This window comes from Bubalus kerabau, chromosome 1 (assembly GCF_029407905.1).
Source record: "Bubalus kerabau isolate K-KA32 ecotype Philippines breed swamp buffalo chromosome 1, PCC_UOA_SB_1v2, whole genome shotgun sequence".
Taxonomy (NCBI): domain Eukaryota; kingdom Metazoa; phylum Chordata; class Mammalia; order Artiodactyla; family Bovidae; genus Bubalus; species Bubalus kerabau.
This window is the reverse complement of record NC_073624.1, coordinates 219,638,941-219,660,817: the sequence shown is the minus strand read 5'-3', so window position 1 is coordinate 219,660,817 and position 21,877 is coordinate 219,638,941. Positions and strand designations below refer to the sequence as shown.

Sequence of the window (21,877 nt, the reverse complement as noted above, 5' to 3'; positions counted from 1 at the left end):
GAAACCAATATGAAATTCTGACAATGCATGTGATTAACCTAATTATGAATCTGAGGTTAAAAAATTGTTTTAAAAAAGCTAGGCCCAGTTCACTTTCATCTATTTTCACAATAGCACAGTTATGATTTTAAAACACATCAACACTAAATATTTTCACTTTAAAAGATTACTGTCCATACACTGCTTTTTTTAGGATGAAAAAAAATCTTATTTCCCAGGGACTTCCTTCATTTTCCAAGCAGCTTATTATTAACTATACTATACAAATCTAGCATCATGTATAGTAATACCTTATGATCAATTTTTTATCCACAACTATCAAAATTTATGTGTACCCTTAACACTACCCCTGGAATACTTCATTCTAAATTCCTTGAGTTAGAGACAAGGTATAATACAATCTTTACCGCATTTTCCAGGGTGGAACTTAAGAGACACTCAAATGTCTGAATGAGTAGATGAGTGAATGTCTAGCACAATATCAAGCAGAACTGATGTTTAAACACTGGCAAATGAGATGATAAACAAAAGTACATTAACAACTTACAGGAGGAAGTCCAGTCCAATTCAGCCTAATCACCTACAGTGCCAGAAAATAGAAAGTCTATAGTGACAAAAATATATTCAGATTTAATTACTGAACATGAATGGAATAGGTGTTTTGAGTGAGACTGGGTAACACTAGAGAATAAGGAGTTCATTTCTTTGAGCACTTCAGCAATAACCACTTAGATGAAAATGTTCTAATTAAAGACAATATTCTTTGTTCATTACTGAGGATCAAGAACCTTTTCAAGACCTTATTTTACCTATATGAACTACCATTTACTCATTTCAAAGCTTTTTCTTCGTCAATTAGCTTTTAAATTTCAACTAGTTCAAGACTCCAGAACAGTGTTCTTGGAATACTCTAGGCACCCTCCTACCACACGCACCTTTAGCCTTCACTTAAATGTGCTGAGAGGTTTCCTAGAAGCCCCTTTCCCCCATTTTCTGTTAAATACTATGATGAAAAAGTGCACGTTGCCTTAGCAACTCAAGATAGTTTATATGTATGATTATTTAATGTCTCTCGACCCAATGACAAATAGGAATTTGATATCCAGCACAGTTCCTTATACAGAGGGAGTCCCAGTAAATACCTGTTGAAGAATAGATTGTTACAATTACACACAGTAATTTTACATATGCTGCTGCTGCTGCTGCTAAGTCACTTCAGTTGTGTCCGACTCTGTGCAACCCCATAGACGGCAGCCCACTAGGCTCCTCTGTCACTGGGATTCTCCAGGCAAGAATACTGGAGTGTGTTGCCATTTCCCTCTCCAATGCATGCATGCATGCAAAATCACTTTAGTCGTGTCCGACTCTGTGCAACCCCATGGACAGCAGTCCACCACACTCCTCTGTCCATGGAATTCTCTAGGCAAGAGTACTGGAGTGGGTTGCCATTTCCTTCTCCTTTAAGTACCTAGAGAAGGATAATACTATCTTTCATTGATTGTATGATTTTTTTAATATACATGACATCAAACTGCCTACTATAATCAATGGTATGTCAGCTTCATTGGCAATATCTTTTTTTCTTAGTAGTACAACCTTCAAGGCTTCCCTAGAGGCTCAGACGGTAAAACGTCTGCCCACAATGCGGGTAGACCTGGGTTCGATCCCTGGGTTGGGAAGATCCCCTGGAGAAGGAAATGGCAACCCACTCCAGTATCCTTGCCTGGAAAATCCCATGGACAGAGGAGCCTGGTAGGCTATAGTCCATGGAGTCGAAAAAGAGTTGGACATGACTGAGTGACTTCACTTCTACATCTTTCAATGGATAGCATCTTAGATTTAATGAAGTAAGGCACTTGAGAAGGCAGTAATAGTCTGATACTGCAGCCAAGGGATCCTATAAATACCTAATAAAGAACAAGTTTAGAATTTTGGCAATCAAGGACAAAGTAGAAAGTGCCTGAGTAAATGACAGTTATGATAGGAAAATCACAAGTCTTCCAGAAGACTAATTCTGTAATAAGTAAGGGAACAAAAATATTAAGGAGGTACAAATGGTACCAGAAGCAAAACAGGCAAGTAGCGGCTTCTTGCTCTTGGAGCTGATGATGGCTGGTAGCTAAATTGTCAGGTTAGGTCAGACTCCACACAGGGTCTCTGTCAGGATCTGAAATTACCTCTCCTTTAGTTACTGAGGCAGTGGTCAGTGTTCTTCCACATTCTATTTCCAAAATGAGCCTGGCATATAGCCAAGTAGATAGGAAGAGTCTATGCACTTATTACACATGTCAAAAGATTTCAGTACTAAGCTCAGAAGAAAACACTGAAATAACTAAGAAAAGAGCTCTGTTCTTGGCATTCGAATAACCAGAATCTACACCAGTTGATTCCACCTCAGTTAACAACTACACAACAAACTAGAAACCTAAAGAACTCTTTTATGGCACTAATCACCATGTACCACAGCCCGAAGCCTGAGAAAATGGGGAAATAAACAAATGACATTATCACTATCTTGGTGTGCTTCTAGGCTACTTACAAGTGGCAGGACAATGAGGACCTTAAAAAGAGTTAAAAACAACATCCTTTTTCTCATTATACTCCATAAAACCATGAGACCCTACTCGCCCCTAAAATAATTCACATGTACTATTTTTAGTAGTAGCATATGGTTAAGTTCTGGTACTCAGATGCTTTGAAATATATAAATACTATTTAACTAGGGCTTCCCTTGTAGTTCAGTTGGTTAAGAGTCTGCCTGCAATGCACAAGACCCGGATTCAATCCCTGGGTCAGGAAAATCCCCTGGAGAAGGAAATGGCAACCCACTCCAACATTCTTGCCTGAAGAATCCCATGGACAGAGGAACCTGGCAGGAGTTTTAAGTCCTGCATGGAGTCCTAAGTCCATGGAGTCTTAAGAGTCGGACACAACTTAGTGAGTAAACCACCACAAGACTGTAAATCCTCAAAACTTAAAAATAACACTTTCCATGGACTTTACTCTTCACTACTTCAAAGCACAGCTTCTGTTTCATGAGTTCTCTAACACAACTCAAGGAGTTCACGACGATGAATCAGCATGTGCTCAGGTGCTCAGTCATGTCCAAGTCTTTGTGATCCCATGGACTGTAGCCCACCAATCTCCTCTGTCCATAGGATTTTCCAGGCAAGAATACTGGAGTGGGTTGCCATTTCCTTCTCCAGGTGATCTTCCCGACCCAGGGACTGAACCCAAGTCTGCTGTATCTACTGCATTGGCAGGTGGATTCTTTACCACTGCACCACCTGTTCAAGACGATGAATCTATCCACAGTTAAATCAGTCTTCCTACTGGCTGAAATCTCTGTAAGATGTGACCAACACTCAAGTAAACTTAAATTGTACTCTGCTAGATGACTTGCTACATACTTGCTTGGGATTGTACTTTAGAACAACTATAAAGACAGATAAAAAAAAAATGACTTGTCCATCCCTCAAGAACAGTCCAACCTCTAAAACATGACACTACACAGTATTAACCAAAGCGTGAATAGGTACATCTGAAGAAATGTCTTTTCAAAGTTACATTTTAGGTTAGCCTAGAGACAGGAGAGTTCTCTGTCCACATTAAAATCACCTGAGATGCCATTTAATCAACTATATGCTACACAATAATAGAAACATGTACTACTATCTTGGGGACGGTACTAGTATCACGACAGTAAGAGAAAACAACGGTTTCCTTTTTGCTATGATGAAATTCTCAGTATAAAAGGATTTCCATTTTGTCTGCAGCAAAGATTGGGGGAGGGCCAGACAGAAAATTCAAGTCGATAGTTAGGCTGGAGAAAGGTTTGGTACTATTACCCTTTTCAAAAACATTTTAAATTCCTGATGTTAACAACAAAGCTTAGTTCTCCTAAGCAGTTTTTGATATGGCAGATCTGACCAATTAACCTACAGAGAATGTTTAACCTATATAGGCATTATAGTGGTGCTACTTGAGGATTCTGAGAGCACTTTTTAACAAAGAGGAGGTGACAGGCAGAAGTTGTTCTTTGTTATGGTAAAGGAAAAGTATGAAAACATTATGAATCAAGTAGAAAAGAAAAAAAAAATAGCATATCCTAGTCAGCCTTCAGAGAAGGCAATGGCACCCCACTCCAGTACTCTTGCCTGGAAAATCCCATGGACAGAGGAGCCTGGTAGGCTGCAGTCCATGGGGTCGCGAAGAGTCAGACACGACTGAGTGACTTCACTTTCACTTTTCACTTTCATGCATTGGAGAAGGAAATCGCAACCCATTCCAGTGTTCTTGCCTGGAGAATCCCAGGGACAGGGGGAGCCTGGTGGGCTGCCGTCTATGGGGTCGCACAGAGTTGGACACGACTGAAGTGACTTAGCAGCAGCAGCAGCAGCAGTCAGCCTTATGTTATCAAGATCATGAATTATGTGACAGTCTTGGAAAGAATAAGACTGGTAGTATAAAATTATTTGTTCCTACAACAAGAGTACAAACTTCTAGTTATTAGATAAATAAGTTCTGGGGATCTAATGCACATGGCAATTATAGTTAACAATACTGTATTATGTATTTGAAACTTGCTAAGAGAGTAGATCTTAAAATGGTCCCACCACAAAGAAAAAGAAATAATTATAGGACATGATGGCAGTGTTAGCTAACACTATGGTGGTAATCTTTTTACACTATGTAAATATCAAATTCACACTGTATAAGAAACTTACACAATGTTATATATCAATTATATATTTTATTAAAAATAAAGCAGGTAAACAAAGCAACTTAGGTTATTTTGACAGGAAAAGACAAACCCCCAAGTAAACGGTTATACCTCTTCTCAAAACAACCACATTTTTACATTTCACATCCAACAAGCCTTTCCCTTCCCCTCTACTCTTCCCTTCCTCCCTCCTATTGATTGGCCAAACAAATCTTCATAAAAAACTTCTCTGAATTAAAACTGGAAAAAATGTTATTAATAACTTAATATTACTCAACCATTCAGAACTGTTTTTAATGACTCCAAAGAAGCAAAATTCTACTACTACAGAATTAAATTTATAACAAGGGACCTTATCCAAGAAGTAAATATGCCAGTATAAGACAACGCTTACTACAACTTCTCCTGCAGTAAATAATCTCCAAAGATCCCAACAATTTTTCCCTCCCTGTAAGAACATACCACTTCTCTTATTAGGAAGTAGTCTATTTCCTTTCCTCCTGAATCCCAGCTGGCCTTGGATCTTGTTCAACCAAAAAAAAATTAAGCAAATATGACACTGCGTCAGTTACAAGTCTAGTGTTGAGACTTGACAGCTTTTCTTTCTGCTCTTTCCACCACCGCAGCTCTAAGCCACCACACAGAAAGTTCAGGCTTTCTTGCTGGAAAGGCCATTTGGGGGACAGTGGTGCACAGTGCAGCCAAGTCAGCATCAAGGCCCCAGACACATGAGAGAGATCTTCTTGGACCCTCTAAGCTTGAACACAGCCACAAGAATAACCCTGGCTGATAACAAACACATGAAACAAAACCTTCAAGTCAATCCAGAATCCTAAGAAATAAATCACTGCTGTTTTATGTTTTGGAATCATTTGTTATACAGCAAAACTAACTGATAAATATCCCTAGGCAGCCTCTAAAAATAATAAGACTCAATGATAGATCCTTCCAACAATTATTACCATAGCAACTTCTCAGCAAAACAATACCAACTTCTAATTCTGCAACATACTAGAAAACAAACACACACACAACCCCCACCCCAAACTACCCTGCTACCGAAAGTTACTGGCCCAAGAAAGGTGGAAAGTCATGACAAAAGTAGTTTATTTCAAGTGATCCACATCCCTTCAGAACTGACATTTCAATATATTGCCCAGGGTTCTTTATAACACCAAATAATATTCATGAACTATTTTAAAAATATGTAAATGTCCAATACTTTTATCAGCCACATAAACATAGTAAGATTCACAGGAGTTTTGTATGACTTTTAAAGTGTTTATTCTTTTAGAGTTATAATTCCCAGAAATTAAATTTTTGTGTAATACAACAGCATGTGTTTAGAAATATATACAGGAAGAATCACTGAATGTACCTTAGACTTCCTTATCTCAGGATTTCTCAAACTGGGAAATGACTGACATTTGGGGAAGGATAATTCTCTGTTGTGGGGGCCTGTCCTACACACTGTAGGATGTTCAGTAGCTCCGTGGTCTCTAATCTACTAGATGTCAGTAGCACCCAGTAGCCTCCCAGCTGTGACAGTTAAAAATGTTTACAATGCCAAACGTCACCTGGTAGGCAAAACTATCCCTACTGAGAACCAATGCATTATCTCTAAGTAACACATTCTGAATTCTTTACAGATAAAATGATATGACATTTGGGGTTGAGTTTGAAATAATCCAGAAAGGTGGAAGAGGTAATCAAGAATAAACACAAAATGACGGGTGATGGGACACATGGTGATATGTTGTAGACTACTGAATGTCTGGATGTATCTGAAATTTTCACTAAAATTTATTAGACACCTGGTGTCTCAGATGGTAAAGAGTATGCCTGCAATGTGGGAGACCGGGGTTGGATCCCTGCATCGGGAAGATACCCTGGAGAAGGAAATGGCAACCCACTCCAGTATTCTTGCCTGGAAAATCCTATGGATGGAGGAGCCTGGGGGACTACAGTTCATGGGGTCACAAAGTCAGACATGACTGAGCGACTTCACATTTTTGTGTACCTTTATATAGCATGTTATGGTCAAAATAATGAAAAATTTTAAAGAAAAAAGTTAATTTGGCATTATCTTACAAAAATAAAGAGCCTCTTTCTACAACCAAACACTCCTACTGACTATAAAGAGAAACTCTCACCTATGTGCATCAAGGCAACACTGAGCTTCAACATCTTTACTAATAAAAACTTGGAAACAAAATGTCTATTATAGGAGGAATAAATTTTAAATATATTGTTGGAATATTTATATTCATTGAAAATGCATGCTATTTAAAATGTATACATTTCCATAACATCTATGTAAACTGACAACATCCAAAGCAGTATTATATGTTGTTTATGAGTAAAAATCTGAAAATAACTTAAAACTAAAAATGACATCTAGATCACTTCCCTGATTCTACCAGTGAATGTCCTTCCCATCCAAGCAAACCAGAGGTTTGTTCTCCAGAGAAGATAAAACATAAGATCTCAGAACTCAGAGACACTGAGCATAGTTAATGGCATGAATGATGTATGGAAATCAGAAGGTTAAGTGAATATTTACATACACACTTTGTCCTGAAAACATACACACAATGTCCTGAAAACATGGGAAGTTTGACCTGTACATTCCAGGCAGGAGATAAAAAGACCCTTCTCAAGAAAAACTGACCAGCACAAGATAAAGAGCTATATGACTCACTGACATCAGTGATTCATCTGGAGAACAGCCCTGCCAGCAAACCATAGAGTTTCACAGTTGCCAAACCTCACTTCCCTATGCTCAGACCCTTTAATCAGCTTTTTAATGCCCTATTCTAAAATAAGGATAAACAACAACAGTGAAAGAAACTGGCCATCTTCAACATCACTCAACATATAAAGACCAAAACAATGTGAAGAAAAAAAAAAGCAGGAAAAAGCAAAGACCATGCAGGAAGAAGAAAAAAGTTAAAAGAAAAACTATCATGAATATCTTTAAAGCCAAGAGAAGCTACTGCTTCTATGAAATAAGAGGAAAATCCTTAAAACAAGCAAGCAAGCAAACATTCTGAGAAAGTCTTTCCAAAAAACAGATAAAAGATAAACATGGAAAACAGAAAATATAGGAAAACTAGCTCAAACACTCCCCAAATTTACCTGTAGATTCCATACAATCTCCATCAAAATTCCAACTGCCATTAAAAAAAACCTAGCAGAACCTAAAATTCATAGGGAATGCATGGGATCTAAAAAACCAAAACAGTCTTGGAAACGAACAAAGTTGGAGGAGTCACACTTTCAAATTCCAAAGCCTAATACAAAGCTACAGTATTCAAGACAGTATGGTACTGGCATAAGAAAAGACATACAGATCAATGAAACAGAATTGAGAGTCCAGAAATAAACCCATATATTTATGGCCAATTGGTTTTTGACACAGCTGCCAAAACAATTCAATGTGGGAAAGAATGATCTTTTTAACAAATGGTGCTGACAACTGGATATTCACATGCAAAAATGAACTCAGATGCCTACTGAACACTAGATATAAACATTAACTTAAAATGGATCAAAGACCACCATCTCATTCCATCAGGATGGTTACTATTAAAAAAAAAAAAAAAAGGGCCAACGAACCAACCAAAAACAGAAAATATAAGTGCTGGTGAGGATGTGGAGAAATTGAAACCCTTGTGTATCACAAGCAGGGAGGGGGAGCAAGGGCTAAATGTAAAACAGTAGAGCCACTGTAGAAAACAATACAGTAGTTTCTCAAAAATTAAAAAAAAATTACCATATGATCCAGCAATTCCACTTCTTGGTATATACCCAAAATAACTGAAAGGAGGATCTTTTAAACATACACCCATGCTGACTGCAGAATTACTCAGAAGAGCTAAAATGTGTAAATAACCCAAGTGTCCAACAGCAAATAAATGGATAGGCAAACATGGTATAAACACACAACAGAGTACTAAATAGCCTTAAAAAGGAAGGAAATTCTGACACTATAGAAGAATCTTGAGGACACTGTGCTAAGTGAAAAAAATCAGTCACAAAAAGAGAAATACTACTTCCATGAGTAACCAGGTCAAAATCATAGAGAGATAAAGTACAATGGTGGGTTCTTAAAGGCTAGGGAGAAAGATGAGGAGTCAGTGCTTAATAGGTAACTTTTGAAAAATGAAGAATTCAGGAGATAGCAATGGTTGTAGAAACAATACAAATATATTTACTAGCAATGAACTGTATATTTAAAAATAGTGAAAATGGTAAATTTTATATGTATTTTACAAAAATTAAAAATTGGAAAACACAGATCAAAGATCTAAATATAAGAGTTATAGCTAAAAAAACTCTTAGAAGGAAATAATTTAAAAAATTTTAAATAAAATTACCGTATGATCCAGCAATTCCACTCCTAGGTATATATCCAAGAGGAATGAAAACATGTTCACACAAAAATCTGAAGATAAATGTTCACAGCAGTATTATTCTTAATAGTTAAAAAATTAAAACAAACCAAATGCCCATCAACTGATAAACGGAAAAAGAAAACATAGTATATTCATACAATGGAATATTATTTAGTCAGAAAAAGGAATTAAGTACCGATACACGCTACAACTTGGATAACGTTGAAAACACTGCCTCAATGAAAGAAGCCAGATACAAAAGGTCATATGTTGTATGATTCTATTTATATGAAATGTCCATAATAAGCAAATCCATATAGACAGACCCAAAAAGACCAACTGAATGTCAAGCAAAACAAATGAAAATTGACCTACACACCAAACATCAGGAAATTTCACAATACTGGGGACAAAGAAAATCTGTAAGCTTCCAGAAAGGCAAGTGGTAACATATATAGGATCACGAATCAGAATAGTTTTGGACTTAACAGAAGCTAGAAGATAATGAAAATACTGATATTAAAGTAAAAAGAGTGCCTCAGACTCTGAGATTTAAGTCATGTTCATCATTCAAATGCCAATACATTGTTACTTGTTCCTCAAAGTTTGAACAATTTTCTTAACCTTGTATTAATGTTGTATGTAACCTCAGGAAACTGACCTACTATAACCTCAGTGATAATATATTACTGCCTTGATATAACGGGTAAAGTAGAGGAGGTTGCACAACCATCACTAACAACAATGTACTTTTATCAAAACATGATTATTTCTAAATATATGCAAAGACCCCAAGCTCATAAATTACCAAGAGAAGCCATGGTTGCTGACTAAACTTTAACACTGAAGCTAAATTAGGTAGGTCTGAATCTTAAGCTGGATAGTAAGCGCCTAGGTGTTGGTCATTACCAGTATCTAAAACTTACATAATAAAAGATTAAGCTTCAGGATTTTAAATTATGATTGTTTCCAATTATTTCTAAGAATGGAGATGAGTTTACACAGGCTTCTGGAATTACCAAAATTGTTTCATAATAATAACACTAAACTAAAATTATGGTTTTAGTCTTTTCAAAAAAAGGCCTACAGAAAATGCCATATTCTCTAACTGGGAAAAGTGCTATGTGATCACAGTCACTAGACTTGATTTTTCCGTATCTGTTTTAAAAAACAATTAGCACTACTATTTTAAAGTTTTTAATCTAAATATTTATGTCAAATAAGTCCTGTATTTTGTTTTTTTAAAATAGTGAGGCTATCCACACTGGGATAGGCATAACTCAGTGCAGGATGTCCAAGTCAGGAAGGACAGAGTTAAGAAGGGCACCCCTAGGAGAGAGGGGAGCAAAGAACAGTATCTATGCAGGAGGGCCACAGCAATGGGAAGTTGATTATACACAGAGGAACTGATCAAATGAGTAATTACACTAATGAAAGCCAAGTTTTTCACTGTAAGAAAAGGAATGTCAATATCAAAAAGAAAAAATACAGGATGAATCCTATGGTACTGGACTGGAATTAAGATGCATCAGTGTAAATTCATGGTCTCTGATACACAGAGAGAAAAGCAAATCTACACATTCACATATTCCCTAGCTACATCCACTAATTACACTGAGAAAGTGTGGAAACAGTGAGATTCCAAAAGCAATCAGCATACCTAGATGATTACAGAGCTAGAGCAGGGAAAGTGTAAGAAAAAGCAGGAAACATCTTTTGTGCCAGAACTTAAAGAAGTGCTCAACTGATGGGGAAAAAAGCAAACTGGGGACAAGTTGAGCATTAAAGTAAATGATAGTAATCTAGTATAACTCACATGAATTAAAAAAAAGAAAGCATGAGTTCACACAAATGTAAATTTTAAAATGAATAAATTAAAACTTCTGAGTAAGTACATGGTACCCAACTTGGCTCCCAGTGATCTTTAACTCCTGGTATTCACTCCCATATGTAATCCTCTGCCACAACGCCCCGGGGGGGAATCTGTGAGGTCAACAGAACACAGTAGAAGTCATGGTATGTTGCTTCTGAGATTAAGTTAATAAAAGATACTCCAGCTTTCACTTGGCTGCTCCATCTCTGGCAGATCACTCTGAGGGAACCCAGCGCTATGTCTCAAGTATACTCAGGCAGCCCTCAGTGGGAGAAACGTTATGTGGGGAGGAAATGAATCTGTAAGTCCAGCAACCCATAAAGAACTGAGATCTGCCAATAACCATGGGACCCTGAGCCAGAACCACCCAGCTCTAAGCAGCTAAGTTTTAGGGTATTTTCTTATGCAGTAATAGATAAATTAAAATAAAAAAAAAAAAAAAAAAACACAGAAGAAGTACATATATTCAAAGTGTCTCTGAACAAATTATTTACTCATTATACAGGGGAAAAAAAGTAACTTCATAGTATGAAACCCTGGTAGATACCCCCTTAATCAAGTGACGGAAGTGAAAATTCTCCATAATGGGTCAAACTAAAATTGAATAGTATCTGACAGGATGGAATGAAAAAAAATGAACCAAAACCACGCATCACTAGATAGGATGCAGAGAGGGAAAGACTAATGCTTCTGTGACATTCCTATCAAAGATGCGTGACCTAAACCTAATCTTGAGGAAATAGCAGAAAAACACAAACTGAGGGACATTCTACAAAATAACTGGACTCTAATCTTTAAAAGTGTCAAGGCCATGAAGCAAAGGAAAGACTAAGGAACCGAAGGAAACTAAACGAGTAACTATGAACTGGATCCTTTTCTATAAAGCACATTATTGGAACAACTGGAAAAACTTAAACAGGGTCTGAGGATTAGATTGCAGTAATATTTCAATGGAAATTTCCTAATTTTGATGTCCATGTTTGTAAGAAACATACATTAAAGTATTCAGGGTTGATGAGTCATCATGTTGGTACCTTACTCTGAAATGGTCAAAGAAAAAGATGTTCTAGGTATTGTATTTGCAACTCCCTGTAGGTCTGAAACTGTTTCAGAATTTTAGAAAGTTAAAAACAGAAAAGCCTAAAGGCAACTACAATCTAAAACAGTCATTTATTAGAATTTGGGGATTAGATGGTACACTGCATTGAACGCTCCTCAAAATGACATATGACACATCTTAATTCCTATCACCTATAAATGTTACCTTAGTTAGAAAAAGGGTCTTTTAAACATACTTAAAATTAAGGATCTTGAGATAAGATCATCCTAGATTACCTGGATAGGCCCTAAGTATCCTTTTAAACGACAAAAGAGAAACCACACACAGAGAAAGTAGTGTGAAGACGAAGGCAGAGACTGAAGTGATGTGGCCACAAACCAAGGAATGCTTACAGTCACCAGAAGGTGGAAGAGGGAAGGAAGGATTCTCCCACATAGCTTCCAGAGGGTGTGTGGCTCTGCTGGTATGCTGATTTTGGATTTTTGGCCTCCAAAACTGTGAGAGAATAGATTTCTGCTGTTTTAAGCCACTCAGTAATTTATCGTGTAATTTATTACAGCAGCCCTACGAAGCTGATACAGCTGGTGTACATGAGGACATTTAATCTAAAGAAAATCACTCACTCCCAATAGTATACTATTATTTTAAGAAATCTATTTCTAAACTATTATCACTGTGGCTTCTGTAAAATTCAGCTTTGATTTCAAATTTTTTTATCTGATATAGGCCCTTAAAAAGTTGACGAAGGAGTGTTATGATTTAAACAGGTACTGACGTTCTGCAAGTGGCAGGGGTGGGGAGGGGTATGTGCTCAAAGGACAGAAGCAGATACTTCTATCGCAAGATACTGTTAAGAAAATTGTTCTTAACATCTAAGCTTACAAAAACATCACATGTACTGGAAGATTACAGTAGATAGTTTATTGAAGAAAAAATTTGGAATTCAATCCCTTTTTCCGATTAGAAGTATTATAAAACATAATTTTTACAACATCAGGGTGTACATTTTTTTCCTTCTTTTTCGACTGGGGTGGCAACAAAGTAAAATGGAAAACACTTATCACTGACACCATCTAAGATTTCAAGATTCTGCCAATTTCACGGGTCAACATTACTGGGCAATTAAGCCAGTGGTAATTAATATTAAAAACTATCTTTTATGTGGTCCATATTTCTTTTCTACTCATCCCTTACAGGCTTGCAAAGTATATGACATTATCCTCATTCTATAGGCAAGAAAGCTGAGACCAAAGAAAATCAGTGAAGTAACTTGCCTAAGGCCACACACACAGGGTTAGAACAGGACTGAGTAGACATGGAGCTCCAAAATTCTACTAGTTTTTCCACCATACTACTTGCTGTTGACATTCACTAAACGCTGCTGGCAAAAACTGAATGCCTACTATGTGTCAGGTACTGGGAATATAATGAATAAGACAGGGACTTTGCCCAGAAGAATTCAGTCTAGAGTGGGTAATAATCAATCATGTCTATATACTAAGAAACAGTTCTATAGCAGAACCCTATTGCCTGCATGCCTGGGGCATGCTTCACAGAGAAGTGGTCTGTTGGATATCCAAGGATGAATAAGAATTCAGAAGGAGGAGGGGGTGGGTTGAGAAGGCATACAGAAAAGCACAAAGACTAAAGGAAAATAATTCTGAGAATTGTTTCAAGTACAGTAGTATTTCTTATGAGATGCTAACATGTATTACAGGGATAAAGATGGCAATATTTTTGTCCTAAATTTTACCTATCTTTAATACATGTTTTTAAGAAATACTACATATTTACACTAATTTAAAGCAGTAATATGCCTCAAGAAATTTGCACACTACAAAGCAAATTATGTCTATGCTCTGATGCACAAACAGCATTTAACCATGGGTATTATCTATTTAACTTCAGTGATTTATTCTGCTTATTATAATACATATTTGAAAAGTTATTTAATCAAAGCATATTGAACACTAATATTTCTACTATACCAATTCATTCCCTATGGGCCTATAGCTAGAATATGGAAGTTTTAAAGGAAAAGCAGAGTCCTTTCTTAAACCCAAAAATAACAGATTATTTTAAAATAAAGATAAGTAAAGCAAACACTTCTTTTTTAAAATTAAGTGACCTGTCTGTCCATGAGACAATAATGTTGGTAGTAGTCTAACTGCATGAATATTGCAAAATATGCAACTTTAATTCTTTCTTTTGCTGCAGTGCACCTGTTTAAAACAAATGTTCGCATTATACTGTAATGAAAACAACACAGAGTAACACATCTTTTTTTGGACACACTAAGTGGCTTGTGGGATCTTAGTTTCCTATCCAGTGATTGAACCCAGGTGAAAGTGGGTGTGAAATGAGCAGTGAAATTGAGGGGTCCTAATTACTGGACCACAGGGAATTCTCAAGAGTAACACATTTAATGCAGCATCTGATGATGATCCCTTTTATTTTCTTAAAATACTATTCTTAGTTGTTACTTTACAGTAAAATGACAGTGAACAATATTTCCTCTTAATGTATTTTGTTTGTAAATAATTTCCCTATTTTTGTGCTTGTGATATTATATATTAATTTATCTGGGGTCATGTGTGCTGTCAATTTTAATCCAAGTATACATTATTTCATGAACTCTTATTTGTATCCATCAATAATATTAATTTAAAATTATTCTAAAAAAATTAGGAAACACTAACTTTATTAGAACACTAGGTATGCAGAAGGAGGAAACAGTTTATCAGAAGCCGAGGGAAATGAGTAATAATCACATCAACTGTTACAGAAATCAAATAAAAACTGAGGTATCCATTGCATCTGGCAATAAAGTAATCATCAGTGACCTTACTGAACAGTTCCAAAACAGTGAATAGACACTATTCTGTCAAGAATTTTGGCACTAAAATGTCAGAGATGGAAGCGATAAAGAAGAGGAAGCAAAGGAATCAGCTCTAGTTGGGGAGAGGAGGTTAAAAGCTTTTTTTGTTGTTTTTCTTAAGGAGGAAAGTCTTAGATAAGTTTGGATACTGCGAGGAGTCAAAGAAGAGAGAACTAGGAGAACAGGGACAATTACTAGAGAGCAAGGACCTGGCAAAAGAATAGGATGAATAGCAAAAGTTAGCTTGCAATGGGAAAAGCAGAGCTTCTCCAGAGACAACAGGGAAGAAGAGTGATGGCTAAGGTATATTTGGAGCAATGGTTGGCTCCCTGGTCAAGACTGAATGCATCTGAATCCTGGCTCCTCATATCATAGCCATACAATCACAGGCAAGTTTGTTTACTTCTCCAAGCCTCCATTTTCTCTTCTAACCTGAGAACAGAATTCTCACAGGGTTGTTCAGAAGATTCAGTCATTCTGATACACACTGAGTACTCTCAAGATTGTAGCTGTGAGGTCTGGTTTTTCTTTTTTCTTTTTAAAGTCTTCAAAGGAAATTTGAAAGGATTCACGCAGATTTCTATTTTCTCTACAGAATAGGTAATTGGGTCACCTACTGAGATTAAAACAGAGTGTTTAAGGAGGTAGGACAGTGATTCTTAGTCTTTTGCAGAAATTAAAAAACCCATTTGACTATGATGAAAGATATACGGAGGATAGAACACCCAAAATTTGCATAGTTTCTTATTTTTCTGCTTTATGGGAATTAAAACACTGAAAAACAAAACAAAAATGGCATTGTTTTAAGGGAATTCATAGACACCTCTCCAACAATAAAAAGAGATGCCGAAGGTAAAATCTTCTGGTTCCAGAGCATTGAACAAAAGAAAAAACTGCATTCCCTGGGATTACACCCCTAATGACTGTGTAAGGGTACAGTGCCTGCCAGAAAAGACACTGAGCAGTCAAGAAATCCAGGTACTAAGTCACATAGCCTTTTTAGGCCGTAGCTCTGAGATGTGATGCAGAGCTAAAATTTTATGATTCTATTACTTGAAATCTCACTTGATTGTGTATACTGAAGAAGAAACGGTACTTTATTTTTCTATGTCATATTTTTAACATGATTTTGAAGGTTAGCCTGGGAACCTCACCACCGAAACTTTATTTCTACAGAAAAAACAAGTGTGCTCCTTCAATTTTGGGATGAGGCTGCAAAGGTTGCTGGCAGCATCAAGCATGAGTCAGGTATTCCTATCCTGAGAACTGCCTAGGATATTTTAGCAGCCTTCTCTCTCTGGACTAAAATATCCAGAATTGGACTTTGTCAAAACTTCCTCCTTGTCAGTCAGCAGTATAGTAATACACTTTGGGAGATTTTAAACACCCACACACCCACCCCACTTTGGGAGACTTACACACACACACACACACACACACACACACACACACACACCCCACCCCACCCCCACACACCCCTAGATTTATGAAGTTAATGAAGGCTGTTTAAATTATATTTAAATAGCAACCCCAAAAGAGCCAAAGAAAGTTTCTCAACTCAACAAACCTTTGTGAAGCAAAGAATCGTTTCTAAAGGAAAAAAAAATCTTCCCAGAGATTTCAAGAAGCTTATCTTGTGGAGTAAGAAGAGATGTCTGTTTTCCAATATATAACTAATTCAGTCATCTTCTGTCAACCACTTATTATATTAAAGTTCCAAATACTCCACAAGACTAGTTGCTAATTTGTTTCATCATTTTGACTGGAATAAACTGAATCCTTACCTCTGATAAGATTAATGTAATGTATCATATCACACTTCTATTTTAAAATAATCTTGAAACTAGTACTATTATGATATTACAACTCCCTTCCCATATCCTTAAAATTCATCCTTTGGTAACTGGCAATCGTAGATATTTTGAAAGTATGTAGTCTACAGAAAGATGATTCATAACATGAAACAGATTACAATGAAGAGTAAGTTGTAAGCATCTGCCTGGGATCAATGTGTCTACTAAACTGGTTTTTCCTACAACCATAACCATACAAAACTTCACTGAAGAAGTTAACTAAAAGTTTACCCCAAAAATTACTTAATTATGCCTATTTACATAAAGCAATACTTCCAAACTTTGAAAAAGACAGAAAGTATGGTTCAAATGATTTAATCCTTACGCTCCTGGTTACTTGCTGAACCTCAATCTTTTGTTAATTTTAATTCATACATTAAACTGGTACCTACCAATCTACCAAAAAAAGTGTGGAGGTGTCTTTTGGTTTTGCTGTCCTTGTTTTTAATTTGAATTGGTTGCCAGAACTCTGGTTTTGTGGCTTACCTCAAAAAAAAAAAATAAATAAAAAATCTGGTAACTTTGGGCATAGATCCTGGCAATAGCAACATTTGGAGGGAGCTGAATAACAGGTGCCCTTTTCTAAAAGCACGTGCAATTTCTAGTTCCCTCCAATTCCCTTTGCTCACTTTGGTTACCTGCCTAGCCATCAGAGTTTGAAATTTTATTTTACTGGAATATTAACTAACTGACTGGGGTTTTCAGGAAATTTAAGACGCTTTAATCATAGAAATACAGTAAATCAAGCGGTAGTCCTGGCATTAAAGCTATGTATACCAAATGTTAACTATATCTAGCAGGACACCATTAAAATGTACAAGTCACTATTATTGTTAAGAGCTTTTAGTATCCTAACTTTGGTCTGTCTTCAATTCCTCATGATATTTAGCCTTTTACTCCTCCTCAAAATAAAGAAATTTACCCTGTATTTCAATACTGTGGCACTGTAAGAGCACAAAAAAGCCTCCTGCACTGTATAACAAAAGTAAAGAAGAAAAACAGGAAGCAAGTTTAAAAAAAAGGTCTCTGATCAGTCAAACAGACCACACAGTTCACAAAACACATGAAGCCCTCTTCACTCAGAGCCTACTGGATCTTATTTTAGACATAATTTTAATAAGCTCAGTGATCTCGTTTCCCAGCCCACAACAGATGAGACGCAGCCAACTGGAAAAAGGCTGGGGGTGGTGTTGCTAGAGGCAGACACTCAAAGCATCAAAATCAAAGCTGAAGACCCATAATGTCAGCAGAAAACCTCAAAATGTAGCAGGCAGGGGCCATTTGGTGTAGATACAAACAATACCAAAGGGTCCCAAACCCTTCATGGAACCATAATGGATGTTCAAAATGAAAACTCTTTGGTAAACTCTGTTAAAGCATATACGACCTTAAAGTTTCTATCAAAATAAAGTCCATCAAGAGCTTTTTCCAAAAAAAGTCATGGCATTTAAAAGACTGTGAGATTCACACAACACTATTACCCTTTGTCAATGAAACACAAGACAAAGAATTTCTGAAGCTGCCTCGGTCAAAAGTATTTGTTCTTAATAAAATTTTATTAGAACCCAGATGCAGTAGTTCATGCTATCCGAAGTTGTAAGGTATTTAAACAGAACTACTTTCTCAGAGAGTAGTAACTGGGAAGATTCAAGACTAAGACCAATTATGTAAGCCAAGTCTGTCTGTGGGGGACTGCACCGCAGATACATTACTAGTGCTGAGGGTGAGATAGGACTGGTCTTATCCATAGCTAGGTTAAGTCTGTATTCAATTTAAAATTAGTGTTATATAAAATGCTTGGGGGAAAAAATCTTCATTTTATTTTCACAATATTATTGACTACTATGTACACGAAAAATTAAGTTTATTTTTCAAATCCCTGGCAGTCTAAGTTGAGCCATACTTTGAGGACAGTTCTAGATTATAAACCAGGTGAAAAAAGGTTAATAAAAAAACTTTTGAGTTTTAAAAGTTCTAATAATCATGGTATACACTTGATTTTTCTTACTAAAATTTTAATAAAGGTATCTTTTAGAGAAAAATCTAGCAAACATGCAGTATCTCAAAAGAAGGCAAAGAAGACGATTAAAATGCATGTTTTGAGTGCTATTTCCTTCTCTAAAAAAACCTCCATAGCACACATATCACTCAGAGTAGAGATTAAGGGCTGTATCTCTTGATCTGTAAGTGATCACACATTATGTTTATTCTTCTTCAGGTTTTAAAAGTGCACAATCTTCTACAAGTATAATTTCAAGTTGATAACTTCTCAATTAGTCCTCAAGAATCTATTAACTCCTTAAAGCCTTAAAAATGCTATTATTTACTTGCATAACTTGTCCTCAGTGTGCTCCTGCCCCTTAAAAAGTTTCAAGACAGCTCTACTTAGGGATGAGCTTCTTTTAACAAACAACCTGCTTCACTTTAGTACAAGATTTACTGTCTAAAGTCTGCCCTTTTTCATTTGATAGAAATCAGAGTCAAAAGAAGTTGGTGAGGATCTAACCTAATTTACAATAACCACTGGGATTAATTCCACAGGAAAGGTCTTTGATCAAGAATAAAACCAGGACCAACTGCTGAACTCAAGTGTTTAAACTGACCAGATCTCCATTTTCACTGAGTTAAATGCAAGGTGAAAATTAGTTCTCTTCCCCCTTGCATCTCCATCCCATCCTAGATAATGTATCCCAGGATCTACTACTTACTGGCTAGAGGTTTAATACAGCCTCTCCAAGTAGCCAAGTCAAACACGAAACAAAGCATCAGTGCCGCTTCCCCCCTCTAAGTAAAAAAGATAGTGAGAGATAATAGGAGGTTATAATATTAGAAGGAAGCGAAAAAACCCTAAATTTTAAGCGAAGTCCATAATCTAGAAGCAATATTACAAAAGCCTCCGTAGAGACAACTACAGATAACCCTTCATTTTAAAGGGCAAAGAAATCTTCTCTAATGGAAAAATCTAGCAAAATCCCTTCCACATTAAAAGGATCTCCCAGAAAACATCACCTAATTTAAGCGTTAAAACCCATTTTGCGAAGAGAATGTAAAAGGAAACTTTGTGAAATTCTCTCCAATGGTTTTCAAATGTTCAGGTTTCTACCTCTACCCTTGACAATACCCTTTCTATTAAATCCACTCCTGCAAACTGAAGTATGTTTCTGACTACATTTGGCAACCTCACGGAATAAAATGCTTCTCCCTCCACCTCCCTCCTTCCTCATAAAAGTCATGCTTATTTCCTCAACTTCCTACTTAGTTTCTGGACGAGCAGAGTGGACGGAAGCGTGCGGCCGCTAAACGGCAAGCGAACTCAAGAAATATTTCTGGATCGGACAAAAAGGTTTCCTCATACGGGCCCCAAGCTCAAGGGGTTCTGCGGAGTGAACCTAGGCAGGTGGGGATAGGGGATGCACAGGCGGAGATGGGGCACAGAGCCCTTTCGACCTCCGTCGATGGGGCCTCCCAACGCCCCAGTTCCAGCACCCCCTCCTGGCACAGCCGGACAATGGCCCTCTGGCACAGCAGTCCCAGGCCGGGGAGAGGCCCTGGGACTCCATTCCACGCGGGGCCTAGAAAGGAGGCCGGGAAGGAACGTTGAACCGGCGAGCATACCTCCGGCCTAAGTGCGGGCAGCGCGCCGGGGCCTCTACGGGCGCCATCACTGGGAGTGGGGTGTGAAGGCCGCCCGGCCGGGCCATCGCCAGCAACCCGGTCCGAAGAAGCCGGGAGTCCGGCGGAGAAGACGGCGGGAAGTGCAGGCCGCAGCCAGCTCGGCCGACCCGCCTAGCTGCCCGAACACACAGCCGATCCCTGGCCGCTTACCTTGTGGATTCTCTTCAGAGCCATCGTGGGAGGTGGGTGGCGGCGGCCCCGGGGCGGGGACGGGGGCAGGGGAGGGACGGGGAAGGGGCGAGGGGGCGCGAGGCCTCCTCGGTGATTGCGGATCGGCCGGAGATGGGGAGTTCCGGAGCGCGGGTCCGGCGGGACGGACTTAAGGCCGGGGCCAACTCGGCTCCTGAGCCTGCCGCAGCGGTCACCGCATCACCCGGCGGCGGCCCCTTTATGCGCTGCCGCCCGAGCCGCCGCCGCCGCCGCCGCCGCCGCCACCGCGGTAGCTGCCTCTTCCTTCTAGGCTCAGCGCCGCCTCCTCAGCCGCCGCGGATCCCTCCGCCGGGGAGCAAGAGCTCAGGCCTCGGGCTCGGCCGGCGGCTCTGGGTAGGACAGCCGGAGGGACTGCCTGCTGCAGGTGGACCGAGAGACGCGCGGGCGGGCGGCGCCGCCGGGGTGGGGCAGCCGGAGCGCGGGGTGGGCCCAGGACGAGGGGCAGGTCGGGAGAGCGGGGATTGGCGGGCCGGGGGAAGGGAGGGCCGGGCCGCGCCGGCGGCGGAGGGATACGGTCCGCCCCTGTGTACCTCACGCGCCGTCGCTGTCGCTGCCGCGGCCGGCGAGAGGATGACGCCGCGAAGCGCAGAGGGGAAATCTCGCGAGACCTGTGGCGCGGGTCGCAGAGGCTTGCCAGTAGTGGTCCTTGATCGCCTTGCCTGTGGGCTCTCGGCTCTCATTCGCGTAATACATGAGATGAATAAACGTTTAAAAGCGAATGTTTTCCAGATCACTCGACCGTCCCCATAGCATAAACCTACCGGGGAAGAGCACGTAGGGCCATAGGAGGAAAGGACTTGTCCAAGGTCACACAGCTCCACAGTGGCATAGCTTGGGACTTCCCTCAAGTCGAGATTCTGGTCAAATCTCTCTCGGGAAGCCGCGTGATAACAGCCTGGGCACCTGCGGGACTATGGTTCTACATGCACACCGCCGGCAGCCCTGAGATGGTTATCCCCAGGAAGGCCCCAAGTAAGTGACAATTTGAATGTCTCCCAGTCTCTGGCTTGTCAGGAGAGGTGCTCCACTTGAATTGTTACAAATAAGCAATAAAGCTGTTCAGTTCAGTTCAGTCACTCAGTCGTGTCCAACTCTTTGCGACCCCATGAATCGCAGCACGCCAGGCCTCCCTGTCCATCACCAACTCCCGGAGTTCACTCAAACTCAAGTCCATGGAGTCGGTGATGCCATCCAGCCATCTCATCCTC

General features: G+C 39.0%; 1 protein-coding gene across 2 annotated transcripts in view; it reads right to left on the bottom strand.

Moving 5' to 3' along the window:
- UBE2D2 (ubiquitin conjugating enzyme E2 D2) overlaps window positions 1–21,364 on the bottom strand; it is a 43,469-nt gene extending 22,105 nt beyond the window's left edge. Inside the window, exons 1-2 of one of the 2 annotated variants that reach the window (XM_055555260.1) lie at window positions 20,904–21,078; window positions 20,610–20,650 (exon numbers count right to left, since the gene is read on the bottom strand). In XM_055555260.1, the coding sequence (XP_055411235.1) occupies window positions 20,610–20,633 (24 nt within the window). In that variant the 5' untranslated portion in view covers window positions 20,634–20,650; window positions 20,904–21,078. Of the gene's footprint in view, window positions 1–20,609; window positions 20,651–20,903; window positions 21,079–21,199 lie in introns of those variants that run through there. The other variant, XM_055555250.1, reaches the window with a different exon arrangement.
- Window positions 21,365–21,877: the final 513 nt, after the last annotated feature.